Source organism: Ochotona curzoniae, unplaced genomic scaffold (genome assembly GCF_017591425.1).
Source record: "Ochotona curzoniae isolate NIBS_2020 unplaced genomic scaffold, NIBS_Ocur_1.0 contig_2723, whole genome shotgun sequence".
Classification (NCBI taxonomy): Eukaryota; Metazoa; Chordata; class Mammalia; order Lagomorpha; family Ochotonidae; genus Ochotona; species Ochotona curzoniae.
The window spans coordinates 2163492-2178413 of NW_024465573.1; the positions used below are offsets into that span (position 1 = coordinate 2163492).

Here is a 14922-nt window from a genome sequence, read left to right on the forward strand (position 1 = left end):
TACCCAGACACAACTAAATCCAAGAGTCACTTGTGTTCCTACAAGTTTCTTAACCCAATGAAGGGAGACATTACACTGGCTCTCAGTTCCACCAGTTTAGGCAACATATATGGCAGTTAGGCAAAGCCATCTCCCAGTGTCCAACTTCCTGGATCTTACAAGGAAAAAGAAAAATCGAACAAGAAACTGTCATCAGATCATTACATCCAATAGTAATAACAGTACTAATTAAAAAGACATTGAAAAAATCATCTTAGTGTAATCCTAACCACTGTCATACTAAGCTATACGAGGGATCTCAACAAAGTTCATGGATGGGCAGCTAACTGCATGTCAACTTGAAGCATCTGGGTTTAAGCCAGATCCACTGCCAGCTTCAGCTTCTTGCTAGTGCACACCATGGGAGACAGTGGGCAAGGGCTCAAGTAGCTGGGCCTCTGCCATCAGGCTGACTCAGCTGTGGCTGTTGTGAGCACTGAGGTGTGAACCAGTGCGTGGCACATCTCCCCCTGCAACCTCTTTGCCTTGTCAGATAAATGAGTATTCTCTAAAGTTCATGCAAAATGAAACTAAAAGGTAAGTTCCTTTTTAGGGTGAAAAAAAAAAAGTGTTAAAATCCATGCACAGCTTTTTCATGATATGCATTCCCAAGAACTTTCTGAAGATCTAGAGTATGTGTGCTTTAAAAAAACAAAAACAACATCTCTAACACACTAAGTCCTGAGGTGACCGATGAGCCCAGGGTCACAGAGCTAGTGAACAGCAGGACAGCAGTCTGTGTGCAGGTCTGTCCGATTCCACGCCTCCTATCTGCCCTAGTGGCTCAGGCTGCTTCTCGAACCTCTGCAGGGAGTAGCAGGTAGACTTGTACAAACACACCTGCACACAGCACAGAGAACTCTCTGTGAACATGGCTGGGAAGACCAGAAACATCGGAGACAATGAGCACTGATGAACCAAGCAATAAATACACACAACACTTATTGTTTGTAATTCAATACTTTTTCTTTTAATTCATACTGTACTTTCATGGCTCTAGCTACTTTACATAAAGATTTGGCTGGGTCGCCTTGTATGTTTCTAGGTACTAGCAATAAGTTTTCAGACCTTGCGCACAGCGCCAGGCAAAGTACAGTTATAGATCCAAATACCGAAGGCCAGACAACTCGACTGCAATCAACCTGCATTTTTTTTCCCTAAGTGGCCCAGTGCAAGTGTCAGGGGCTCTTCCCTCTGCCTCGCTCCACTCCACTCCACCCGCTATGTCAGGTTCATCCAGTAGCCATTATGCCTTCTGACCCTTCTCTCCCCGCCTTGGAGTCTAGGTTGAGTAGGGGGGAAAAAGCACCATGGGTTTGGGAAGATGGTCTGGTCCATGCAGAGAGTGGTCTGGCCCTAGAATGCAAGGTAAGGGGATGTGGGGAGCCACACACTCCTGTTGGCAAAAGAAAAAAAAAAAAAAAAGTGGTTGTTTTTCCAATGCAATCTGAGCACACAGCACCCAAGCCCAGGGCCAGCTTCCCAGACAGAACCAATTGTCCTGCTTGAAGCAGAGGCCACTCTTTTGCTTCTGCAATGTCTTGCGTTCAGAGAAGGAAGGAGGGCCAAGGGGCAGAGATGTCAATGTCCTTCAGGCCTTCGTATGTTGGGGAGACCATCTGGCATCCACTCCTCTTGGCAGGTAAGGTGCATCTCACGAGCAGCACAGTCCAGGCTCCCAGGCCTGCTGAGGACCTCGAGTCACAAGACACCTGAGCTGTCACACAGAGAATCCAAGCAGGAAGCTGGCTGGGCCCTTCGCAGCCAAGGCTGGAGCAGGAGTGAGGTAACGATGCTGGGCAGAGAGGTGGGACTGGGAGCTCCCTATGCCGTGGGCAAGTTCCTGCTCCACACCAGAACTGTAGGCGTGGTAAGAGATGGCCTTCCAGAAACACATTCCTCTGGGACCAAAAACACATCTGGAAGAAACCACAGAGGTGGAAGGGCGTGGGGCCAGCCTGCTGGAGGTTGGGCATAATGGTCAAAGGTGTCAAGGGGGAAATGGGATGATTGTCCCACCGCCTAGAGACAAGGGGTGAGGTGGGAGAGAATTAGGAAGAGGGGCTTTTCAGAGTCCTATGAGAATGGGTGGGCAAGATCGGGGGCTGTAGGAAGGCAAATCACAGTCCTGCCACCTGAGGAACATGAGGAGGAGTGGCTGCTTTGGCTACCCTGCAGTGCCAATGAAGTGGAATGGTATGGCATTCAAAGGACCCTTCTACTAGTCCAGACAGATTCTTCCCCTAGTTCTTTCTCCCAAGATCTTATCTTAGAGATAAGAGGTGCCTACAAATGTAACAGGTGCAGTCCAAGCTTGGGTAAGGGACACGGACATGGAGAGAACCCACTTCCCCAGCAGAATGTTCCTCTTGGTGTCTCTTGGTTCTCTTTGCAATACCAGGTTTTTTGTATTGGGGATCAAAGACAACCCAAGGACTTCAGTCAAACTTTTATCTGCCCTGCAAATCCCCGGAGGGTTTTGGTGGAGACTGAGGAAAAGTGTCAGGAGCCGGAAATGGCTTCTCTACTGTGTCTGCTGCCACTGAAGGGGGACGGGTATGTGAAAGGCTCTACAATGTGCAGAGATGAAAGATGGGCTCAATCCAAGATGATGCTCTTTCACCACTGCCCTCAAAGAAAGGTCCCTTCCCTAACTTAAAACTAAAGAAACGCCCTTCCTTAATACTGAGCAATGCAGCAAGCTTGATTTCTTCTGCTACTGAGCTGCCTTAGTCCTCTCAGCCTTCTTAATTTTTAGCTCCCTTGGGTTTCCTAGGAACCCACACAGTGCTCTATTGCCCGCTGGCTACTTAGGGAAACTCTGGCCCTGCAAGCTTGCGCCTACCGTGGCAGAACACCACATAAGACTTCTGAGAACACCCAGTCTCTGGCCTAACCTCCAGCACAATGCCAAAGCTAGACCTACTCAAGAGTCATCTAACCCAGCCCCTTCCTGTTTGAGTAGGAGCCCGAATGTCCGGAGAGTGATTTGTCCAAGGCCACAGAAGTACTTAGTGGCAGAGGCAGGACCTGCGCCCAGCTCTCCCATCTCTCAGTCCAGTCCTCTGTGGACTCTACCACCAGATGACCGATCCTCTGGCCTTACATGTGGTCCCCTACACCCAGGGAGGTGCATGGGGAAAGAGGAAAATGACAGACATGGTTGGCTTCTGCAAAGCCAATCTGATCTAGTCCTCCACGCTATGTTGGAGTGAACCCTGTCACTGTTCATCTGCCTAGAAAACCTAAAATAAAATCAATGAGAGTCCAGCATTTTTATATAAAAACCCACTTTCACCCACCCTCACTCCCCACCCTACCCCCAAGGGGGGAAAAAAAAAAGATTGGCTGGAAGAAGTGAACACAGGAAGTGGTGGTTTTCACATTATCTGGCAGATACCTACCAGCCAGGCTACTCGCCAGGAGTTAAGAACTAGCACAGAAATGATTCTGTCCGGAGATGAATAGAGTTGTTGGTCTTCTTCCGGCATGACAGTCAAAATTCCATTAGAACAGAGAGAGCCCATCAGAGAGCCTCAGTTCTTAGTGGGCATTCTCAATGTGCGGGAACTGTCTCCTGGCCCCAGCATAAAAACACAGGCTCGTTGGACATGTAAGGAACGGCCTTCCCTGGGCCTATCCCTCCCTCAAAGGGGCCCGAGCAGGGAGGCACAAACAGCGCAGCTCTCTGCGGCCAGGTCGACATCCTCCACTCCATACCAGCACAGAACACCTCTCAAGGCATCCCAGAGGTACCATGGCCGCCTTAATACTGGATCACTTAAGTAAATAACCATGTAGGAAACACATTTGAAAATTCACCGGGTTCTGCTTTCAAAAAGTTTCTAGAAACAAAGGGGACATTCCTAGCAATTCCTCCTTCTCGGTGTCAAGGTCCTTTAGCCTCAATCCTTCCCCAGAATCTCCGACTCCAAGTCTTGGATGGCCAGCTGGGCTCTGGGAGCATGCGCCTTCCCAAGAATGACGTCTCTCCTTGTTTAGGTGAGGGACAGACACCAATCCCAGCTGACCTTTTCATCTTCCTCCCATGGAGGATGACCTGAGCATAATGAATTTTGCCCTAGCGAGATACCAAGGCATTTTTCTTCACAAGTCGAAAAATTTCTTTCCCTTTCTTTATTTTTGCCAAAGTGGGATGTCCTAGCCATTCTAAGAGCCATTCTTTCACTTTGGGGTAAATCAACGAGAAAACAAAACAAAAAACTACTTTCCCTCCTTTGTGCTTATTTGCTTCGGACGTCTGGGGTTCTGGGGTCCCTTCTGTCCCTTGCATCAAGATACTCAGAAGAAGCAGACATGGGAAAAGATTCTCCAAATCAAATCCACTGAGTCTTTCCTCATTGCAGAGTCTCCATGAGCTCTGCCGGGCGCCCGACAGGAGTGGTCATAATGTGAAGAAACAGTAATGAGTGTATGAAAGGGTGTGAATGTGCCTAGGCAGGCCCACTCGGTCACATAAATGCGCGGATCTCTGCAGGCCCATCCTGCAAAGGCCCTGCGTGGCTCATTCTTCTACGCAGCATCTTCTCTGGACTCTTCAGCGACCTTATGCTAGCCTGGGGCCACGAAAGGATCTCACCCAGCAACCCCTCTCCTTCCTCTGAGTCTCAGAATTCAGAACAACCCACATGGGGTCAGAAAGCCTGAACCTATCTGGTCTTTTCCTGCCTAAACCATGCACTTCTAACCAAAACCCATCTGTTCAGGATCTTCCGTGCCAAGTGCAATGCTTCTAAGATGGTTATCTCCACTGTCTGAGGTGGGCTCTTCACCAAGAAGGAGTGACACCAGCAACTAATTGCACAGCCTGACTGTGGTGCTCACTGCTCAGCGTCTAAACAAATTCAGCAATCCACATACTGGGGCACTCTCTCCTTCTCTCTCCCGCTTGCTCGCTCAGTCAGACCCTGCAGGGACTCAGACACCCAATTCATCCTGAAAATCAAATTCACAGCTCAAAGTGAAGGAATTGCAGCCACAGACCCGACTTGTTCATAACCACTACAAAGAGGTTTAACAAGCCCTGGCTCATAAACAATGTGCTCTTAGGGCACAGAGAAATAACAGGACTTTAGGCACTAAAAAAGTGACACTTCTCCCAGAACCAGCCTGGGAGAAGACCAGAGAGAAAGGGAGAGGGAAAGTCAGGAATTCCCAGCCCTTAATGGGTCCACACCCTACACAGGTCCGAGAAAGGTGCAGGGGTGATGGAGGAAAAATGCCCTTTGGAACAAGACCACAGGAGCCTGCAGCTCTTAAACCCAAAACCCACAAAGGCAGCCTCACTAGTTTATCCAACAGCCCTCTCCACCTGGCTCCCAGCGCACGGGTCTGGATCTGGGGGCGGCCTCCCGCAGAAGAGTTTAGACTAGGCACCAGCCTTTGATACTTCCGTGTTCCCAAGAGAACATCTGGGGAAGTGTGGGTTAGGGGAGGAAAAGATTCTCTTTTTATTTGGGGGAACAAATCAAAAGCGGATTAAGGAATGAAGCACCTTAAGCAATGCCCCCTTGAGATTCCAAGACCCTCGGGTTTTCACAGGCGTGACTTTGGCTCAACAACATTTCCCTTCTAAGAGCCAAGAATGGCCAGCAAGGGAAAGGGGAAGGGAACGGAGGGGAGGTCGGTGCTGAGAGGTGCTCCCTGCCCTCCTCGGCTCCTCCATCAGGGACAGCACTGCTCCAGCCGGCACAGGGGCGGGAGGGCCCGCTCCTTCTCCCTGGTACATAGGCGTCATCTCTTTTTAAAATCTGTATATAATATATATATATTTATATTCTGTATATATATATATTTATATATATATTTATATGGTCTATGTACATGTATTGCACAGGCTGCTTGCAGCCACCCCTGTTCCTGCCTTGTCAATGATAGCGGTTCCTCTTCTCTTCGCTTTCCGATGTGTAGTCACGTGACCTGATGCCATTCTGAAGATTGATGAGGGAGTCCTTCATCTGCAAGACAGGGAACCCCCACGCTAGGGTCAGGGCTGTACCCTCAGTGAATTTCCCCTCCCAGCAGCACTCGCCACACTCAGCATCCCATCCTCCACCCCCGACCCTGACCATGTCTCAGAGCAGTGATTTGCAGAGAAAGGGGACAGCCAATCCCACACTGGGACTCCCTACTCCCAACCCCCAGGAAAGGTTCACTCTATCCCTGTGACACACAACCCTGGTTACCATTGGATTCAGAGTTCTCTCAGCATGAATGCTGTAAAAAGCCCTGCTGGACTGGAATCTACTTTATTTTCTATTTATTCTTTGTGCTTTCCTCATGGACATTCAGCATACGGTATGTGTTGCCACGCTGTTAATATTTCCACTCTGCCTTACTTCAGTCTCACCTGTCTGTTAAGGCCCAGAACAAAGGTAAACATTCTCGGCTGCCGATTGTCTTTCCCTCTCTTTGCCACTCATACGCCACACAGTAGGGGTTCTGGACAGCAGTCACCCCTAACTGCTTTGTTTCTTATGCTTGGGACCAGAATGGTGTTATTCCTCCTTTGGTAGCTAACAGTACCAAGCAGAGACAGAGTAAACTTTTCACTTGTACCCAAGTCAGTGAATTAACATGTTTCAGTGGAAGGGTGGCATCTAAATAGAGGTTGTTCCAGTAGAAGGACTGCAAGATGGCCCATCACAGCATAATGCATTTCAATATTGTCTCTGGGGAAAGCTGCCCTGTGATGACACATGACCACATATCCTGGGTAAATCATTGTGAATTATGAGAACCTCTGTTCTCTCTGCGTGCTCTTCCACACTCTGCTCTGGTTATTCTACATGCTCTGCCCAAGAGGACTAAGTGGTCCATTACAGTTGCTTTGAACTCTACTTGCAAAGGGAATGGAATATAAAAATTGACATCCACTGGACTCAGCCTTAAGGAAAATTCCAGAGTTGAACAATTCCTCGATGTCACTCACCCTAAGTGCCCCTCCATTTAAACCTTAAGTTTCTCTTCCACCATCATTCCTATCACCTAGTCATTCCTTGATCAGTTTCAATCTTGGACATTGATTCTCCAAATAACTTATTACAGTGATGGACAATTCTAAACACAAGAACTGTTGTTATGTGAAGACCATCCAGTTCTCTTCAGCTCATGGTTCCCCTTTCCTAGGCACATTTAATTCCACCAACCCTGCTGCACTATGTCTCCAAGCTTCTTATTTCATTGTTTATCCTTGTACAACTTAGCGGGGGAAATGTCTTCCTTAATCATGGCTCCAAAGTCCAAACTCCAATTCCTGTTTTGTAAGTGAAGAAACTTACAAGTGAAGTTCACTATATTAGGTCCCTTGCACAAGGCCACAGAACTAGTTAATGGCAAGACTGGGACTCCACCTCAAGTCCAACTGACGACAAAGCATCACAAGGACATCACCTTAGGAACAGAAATTCAAACCCTGGGCCTGTCTGTCATCTTCTTTCAACACCACAGGGGAGGGCGCACCCACTAAAGACTAAATTTTTCTGGAGTCGGGTGGGGGAAGGGGACTCTTTCATTCAAGGAACCTAAGCTCATCATTGATTTTGCTCCAAGATGATTTTCTTAAATAGTTAGATCCATTCTTTGGGAGATTATGGGCAGATGTACCACAACACTTACATGAAATGAAGCCAGCACAATCACCCCAGCTGTCAGTGCCACACCACTGAGGAAGACCTCCAGCTCAGGGGTGGGTGTCTTTGAGGGCACTGGGGAGGAGTGGTTTGTAACAAAAAGAATTTTAAAGATTGTCCTGCCAAGAAGGTAGAGGGAGGTTCTCCATTTAATGGCCTACATTTATGAATATGACTACCTGTGTCTTCCTTTGTCTCTCTCTCTCTCCCCCGCCATCCCTCTCCCCACACACACACACGAGTTCTCTCTCCTAATCCATAGCTTCCCTGCTGTAGATCTGGTGTGTTATTTTATTGTTATTATTTCTAACAACCCATTTAGAAATGGCTGGGAGAAGATTAGATGAGAGGAGATCTGGAGGGTTGTCCAGAGAGGGTGGTTGCCTTTCTGGAAGCCCAAAGCACACCATCCTTTTCACAAAGGCTGCGGATGCAAAAGAGGCAGGCATCTCACCTGGTCAAGGAGCATCACTGAGGATTTGATGATCTCTCTCCATTTTTGGAGTTCAGTATCATGATACTTTTGTTGAGACTCTAAGAGCTGGGCCCACTCTGTCTGAGACTGGGGTAACCTGTGGGGTAGAAGAAGGGGCACCCCAGCAGCTGGAGTTATGCTCAGTGGACTGTCCTGTGCTCCCAGACCCCTAGAGGACAGAGAGTCACATCAGAGTGCTGTGTCCTCCACTCACTGCCCCTTGGGTCTCCAAGAGCCCCCCCATGGGGCTAACCCCCAAAGTGTTCCCCTGGGGCAAGGGCAATGGGGCAGCCTCGAGGAGACTGGGAGGCAGGAGCCAGGACACAGCACTGGGAGTGGGCAGAGGTGGGAACAACGGGATGAGCCCAGGATTACCTTTCTTGGAGCCTCAGACCCTGCCAGGCAGTGAGGGTCTGGGTGGTATATTCCAGCATCCAGAGCTTGTAGAAGAGCATCATGTTAAGGATGACCAGCAGCACCAGACTAGGAGGGAGATACGAGGGGGGGAAAGCAATGGCAATGAGACGGATCCTAAGCCAGGCATCTTCCCTGCCTCCAAAGCCACTGTCCCTGATCACTGGGCCATCTGAAGCATCACGGTGGGTGACTGGGTGAGCCAAAGGGATGCAGTGAGAGCACAGAGAGAAGCAAGACCAGGGAGAGCAGGTGGTGGGCAAGGCAGTAAAGACATTGGGAAAGGGAGACACACACTCACCCAGGATTTGGGTGCCTGGGGGAAGGGAAGGAAGATGGAGGGGACATAAAGAGTAATTGTAGAGCCAGTACCTGAAACAGATCCTAATGGAGCAGGGGAGAAAAATGAGGAGGAGGCAGAGATTAGAAACAGACGCGTGTGGGGAAGGGAGCATCTGCACTTGAAGTGAGCCACAAAGCAAGCAGGTGTGTGGAAGAGAAGGCAATACTAGAAGCAAAAACCAATCGGAAATCCAGAGAAAGCCACTGCAGTTGGCCTTCCCTGTCCCCGCTTCAGCCAACTACGGAACAAGTGTCTGGGAGAACAATATGCATTTACTGAATAAATGTATGCAGATTTTTACGTCCCTGCATTTCTTTTTGGTGAATATTCCTTAAACAATACAACCTAACTATCTGCAGAGCATTTACATTAGGTTCTGTGTTATCAGTAACCCAGAGAAGATTTAAAGTATATGAGAGGATGTATATGGGTTATATGCAAATACCATGCCATTTTTATCAGGGGTTGAACATCTGGCCCTACATGACATGGGGACTAAAGGGAAGGTCCAGAGGGGACTTCAAAAAGTGCATGAAAAATTGAATTATAAAAAAGTAATCTGTGCATGTGTTGCAAAATTTTCTCATCAAATTACTTCTCTTTTCATTGCATTTTCCACCAACTGCTTGAGGTGCATGTGTGTGCCTAGAATACCCTAGCCCTCCCCAAGGGGTGGTTCTGAGCGTGAGAGGAAGAGAAGCAGACAGCCAGAGTAGGGAGAAAAAAAAGGGCTGAAAACAATGGGAAAATTAAACAGACAGATGGACAGAAGGCAAGAGAACAAAGGCTTTACACTAGGCCTTTAACTTTGCAATGTATGAGAGAAACTGGTTTTGTACCCGTGTTCTGGGCTCCATGGAAGATAGTCTTCCCTAAGCTTGCAGCCCCAGATTCCCAGGGATATTCAGCTTCAGTGACTACACCTGACACTACGTCAGCACACACAGAATCAAGTGCACTCCCACCTCTACCGGTGTGCTGCATCCCATCCCAGTGCCAGCACCAGGTTTGCGCTGAGATCTTCGCTCTGCCAACTCAAGGTCAAGGGACACCCACAGAGACTCTGAGTGAAGACTCCACTGTGGTCCCAACAAAGGAGTAGGGAGGTAGGAGGCTGAGTCACTGCACAGCAGGGCCTCCCAGGCAACAATGCAGGCTGCATACACCAGCCACCGTGTCTTCCTCACACAGGCTACTGACAGGCCCTTGGCCTGGATGCTACTGCCCCGAGTCTGGGGGTCGCAACTCAACCGATGTAACAATTTTCTACTCACAAATCAGTACCAGGGCCCAGTGTGGGGGCCTAGGTGCTAAAGCCCTATCCTTGAACACACCGGGATCCCATATGGGCTCAGGTTCTAATCCTGATAGCCCCACTTCCCATCCAGCTCCCTGCTTGTGGCCTGGGAAATCAGTTAAGGACGGCCCAAAGCTTTGGGACCCTGCACCTATGTGGAAGACCTAGGAGAGGCTCTGGGCTCCTGGCTTTAGATTGGCCCAGCTCTGGCTGTGGCAGTCACTTGGGGAGTGAAACGTTGGACAGAAGTTCTTCCTCTCTGTCTCTCCTCTTTCTCTCTTTCTCTCTCTCTCTCTCTCTCTATATATATGTATGTATATGTATATATCTGACTTTTCAATAAAAATAAAATAAATCTTTTTTTTTAAATAATCCAGTACCAGAGATGGAGCTTCAGCAGAACAAGGCATGAACCGCATTTGAGGTGATGTTGCCTAATGAGAACTTTGCTAGTTTTACGTTTATCTTAGTATTAATTGGTGTCATGATGACTTGGTTTCGTCAGGACTTTGCAGCCTTTTTATGGGACACACTGAAGTAAGGTTATTGAGAGTTCTCGTTATGTTCTTCACAGACCCCACTCCAGAAGGGCTGTCCAGGGTTGTACTTGTCCCTGACCTATCACGCATGCTAACTGCCAACGGGTTGATGCTCCATTACACCTGTGACTGTGATGCTACAGATAATTAAATGTGCCTGGAGTCCACACTTGTCTCCTAAAAGCCAGGTCCACATCGACAAATAGGTGTAACCTGCACCAAGATTATGCATGACAGTACAGACACATCTAGACTCACAGACTTCTCTGATAACTTTCCACTAAATTCGACATTCCTTATCATGTCAAATCATCAACAGTCCCTCAAATCAGAAGTCCATTTTTTCTGACTACTTAACTAGATGTTAACTGTCTCCTACCTTTCTGGGGTCTCAGCTGCTGTGCCCTCTCTCAGTCTCACAGCCACCAGCACTTCATGGCCAGAGACCTCCCTGCTCCAGGATTTTCTTCAATCCGTTCCCTATATTGCCAGGACAGTGACTTGTACTGTAAAGCAAACCTGCCACTCCTGGGCTTCCCTTGGGTTTCTGAGGGCCAGGATGGGCCAACCGCACTTGGGCAGCTGCCCTGCCTTCCCTCCACCCACACTCCTACAATCTCACAGTAAAATAGGGCTGGGGTCACCAAGGAGAAGAGCTGTTCTTGGCTTTTCTAGCTGCTCACTGCTCAAAATGATTTAACAAAGTCCCTGGGAGCCAATGGTGTGGGCTTCCATTCCAAAGAACAAGCTATGTTTCCCCATCTTATGTCTTTGCTCCTGCTGATTTCCTCTCTTCCCAGCTCAATACCTGTCTATGGAAGTGGACTCCTCCTGTAGCTTAAATGTATAGCAATGATCCAGTGTCTACATTAGAACCATCCCCTTGATGTACTTACTGATTCTGTCCCCCTTCCAAAATCTGCATGGTCCTTGCACTTGGCACAGAAAGGACACCAAGATCTCCCAGAAAACAACTAAGCAGACTCCTAACATGCTCTGTAACTTTTTTCCCCAATGGTTGATTTTATTTGCTGAAAGCCAGAGTTATAAAGAAAAAAAGAAAAGGGAGAGAGCCATTGGTTCATTCCCCAAATGGCCATAAAAGCTATGGTTAGGACAGGCCAAAACCAGGAGCCAGGAGCTTCATCCAGGTCTCCAACATGAATTTAAGGGCCCAGGGACTTGGGCCATCCTTTGCGGCTTTCCCAGGAGCACTGCCAGGGAGCTGGATCAGAAATGGAGCAGCTGGGATCTCAACCAGTGACCATATGGGATGCTGGTATTGCAAGTGGTGGTCTAATCCACCATGCCACAACATCAGCCCCTTTAACTTTTCTGTGTTACCGTTCCACACAATTGCGTGGGAACTGTGCATGTCCTGTCTCTCACTCATCTGTGGGGTATCCTGTAGCATTTTCTTCTGAAACCCTAGCATACACTAAATGTTGTATATAGCAGAGAAAAGTAAGCAAACAGGCAAAAAGAAAAAAAAAAAAAAAAAAGCCAGAGCAATCAATCTAGACATCGAAAACCAGAGGACAGTGAACAAACAGAAGACTAAGCATGTTCCTGTTTCAGAGATGGGGGATGAAGCACCACGCAGAAAGGGGAAGGTGCAGGGGCCCAGGCAGGAGAAGAACCGAGAGTCCCTTACACACAGCTGATAACCAGCAGCAACTTGGACACGCTCTGTAGGTGGAAGCCATTGGGAGTATCTTCAGGGATATGTCGAGTCTGCGTGGAACCTGTGCGAGAACAAAGAGACTGTCACCAGCATAGCCCACGATAGGAATTTCAGGAAACGACAGAGAACTGTCCATGCTGCTGCCATGGCAACGACATGCTAACTATCCCCAGCCCTCTAACCAGAAGATAAGCTTCTCAAGGGCAAGGTCATGAATTGGGTTGGACATTCAGTGAACAAATGAGAAAAACAACACATCCCTGCAGCCTGCACATACAAATATGGGACAAAGTGATTTTTAGCCCCGGAAGGGGAAGCAGCACTGGAGAAGGACTGCAGGCAGCCCAGCTTCCAGCTCTTAGCTGCATTCACAGTCAGCTACCCAAGAGCTCTGGTGAAATGGTGGGCAAGGGGCACACAAGACTGGCACGCTCCTCCTCCTCCCCTCTCCCAGTCCGCTCTGAGGAACCCATGAGGATATGTAGATTTTAAAGAGCACTGCAGTCGTGGGTATAAAGCCCCATGTTTCTAGGTTCTTGAACCTGGTGTATGAATGGGCTGGCTGGGAAGAGGAAGATATATGAAACATGAGGGCAGATGTTATACCCATGGGGGAAGAAGAGGGGGTGTCCTGGACTCCCTGACCTTGTTCTTATGTTATCCTCAAGTCTAGACTTCTCCTTAGTGTATTTCTCAAGAATACAGAAAACTGCATACTTGGGTCTGCACAGGTAGTCATGGAGCTTGGACGATAGGGAGACAGAAGCTCAAAGGCAGCACTGACAGAGCAAGGGAAGAGGCAAAGAAAGGAGAGAGGGTAACAGGAGCCTTAGATTTCAACAGTTTCCTTTGAAATTACATCTAAGGTGCAAAAGGAACATGAGTGTGTGTGCGCATGGGCTGGCAGCTCCAGCAAATCCTCTTCAAATTCCACCATCCATCCCCACCTGGTACACACCTGCCACGTGCTTGATTCTATGACCCACATCTTCATCAGTGGGTGTGGTGACGGGGCTCATCACCTCTTCCAGGTGAGGCACCCGCAGGTGGGCGTGGGGACGCTTCCTCCTCCGCACCGTTGGGGGTTTGCTGGCTTTCTCTTTGGGAGACTGTCTGTGCATCTCAGCCAGGTAGGTGCTCTCTGTTTTGGTCAGTTCGCTCTCTACCAAGGACAAAAAGGCTGCATCAGAGGCCATCCTCCCATTTCTTCAACTCAACGCACTATCTTCTAAAAGAAGTTCTCCGGGGCGGGCTTGCTCCCATACTGTGTAGCCTTGGAAGTTGGCCAGGTGGGCAGGGGACACTCATGGATGCTCAGGGGACACTTCTGGGACCAAGCCCCCACTCAAACTCCTCATCTGGGTTGTTTAACATGGGATAGAGCCCCACGATCTCACCATCAGCACAGTGGTGCATACAATTTGGGACCTACACGCACTTCCTAAATGGATGCATTAACAGACTATTTGCCAAGCCTTCTCAGAACAGAACTGGCACTGGTACTGATTTATCTCTGGCTCATTTTGTTTGGAAGGAGGGTTTCATAGCTCCCTTAATGATGTCATGAAAATTACAGCTAAGAGTTTTTGGAAAAGTGCACAAGTTCACATACATGGCCAAATGTGATCTCCATTTCCAGGGCAGAGTAGGAATCTCATAAAACCCCATCATAACGTCATTGTCTCCCACCCTCCTGAAGGGTGGCAGCTGTGCAGCCCCTCAGCAGCACAGCCACAGTGCCCACCTAGATGGCGGAAGTAGTCCTCCAGTCCACTCCAGAAGTTCTTCTCGATGAAGGTTTTCACCAACCCCCAGGGCTGTTTTCGGTAGCGCAGCTCTGTGGAGACCCTGAGGAGCAAGGCAGAAACAAGGACTGTCATTGCCAAGGTGGACTGTCCACTGGTAGGAAAAGGGAAATTCAGGTCCAAGGCCAACGCAGCTTCATCTGGTGTCCCTAGTCATATCCCTGAGCCTACTGGAGCTAGTGGATTTAGCTCCATTTTACAGAGGACCAAAAGCTGCCAACTACAAGTACAGAATTCTTTCATGATCTCACACTGCCTACCTCCCAAGGGATCTATGGGTGGTGTTGGACAACCCCTTCCGGTCAGCCAAGAGAAGGTGAGTAACATCCGCTACCTGCCCTGTATCCTGTCACTCCCATGTCCCCAAGGCCTGGTCCACTCTTGCTCTGCTCCAGAATCTGGGTCCCAATCTGCTTAGCCCACTGCTCTGCCTCTCCTACTGCATCTGCTCCTGCCCACCCTTCACCTTCCCCTAGTGGTTCCCTTCCTTTTCTTTGTCTTCTCATCCTTTCCTTTCCTTTCCTCCCCTTCCCTTTCACTGTCTTGTTTCCTCCTTGGGTGCACTTGACCTGTTGATATTCTCTCTGCTTCTGCTCTCCATGTTAAGGCTGCCTGCACCCATGGCCTGTTAGCAGAATGCCCTCACTTGGAGCCACCCCTTCCCCACCCACCCC

General features: G+C 48.8%; 1 protein-coding gene across 8 annotated transcripts in view; it reads right to left on the reverse strand.

Moving 5' to 3' along the window:
• Window positions 1-5521: 5521 nt before the first annotated feature.
• The window catches only part of GRAMD1B (GRAM domain containing 1B), a 191573-nt gene continuing 182172 nt past the window's right edge, over window positions 5522-14922 (reverse strand). For 4 of the 8 annotated variants that reach the window (XM_040976790.1, XM_040976789.1, XM_040976791.1 and 1 more), the window contains 6 exons: window positions 14188-14291; window positions 13402-13605; window positions 12414-12504; window positions 8542-8649; window positions 8146-8263; window positions 5522-6017 (listed from right to left, as the gene is read on the reverse strand). In XM_040976790.1, coding sequence (XP_040832724.1) covers window positions 5928-6017; window positions 8146-8263; window positions 8542-8649; window positions 12414-12504; window positions 13402-13605; window positions 14188-14291 — 715 coding nt within the window. In that variant the 3' untranslated portion in view covers window positions 5522-5927. Of the gene's footprint in view, window positions 6018-8145; window positions 8336-8541; window positions 8650-8952; window positions 8965-12413; window positions 12505-13401; window positions 13606-14187; window positions 14292-14922 lie in introns of all 8 variants that reach the window. The other 4 variants (XM_040976788.1, XM_040976792.1, XM_040976793.1 and 1 more) reach the window with 2 other exon arrangements.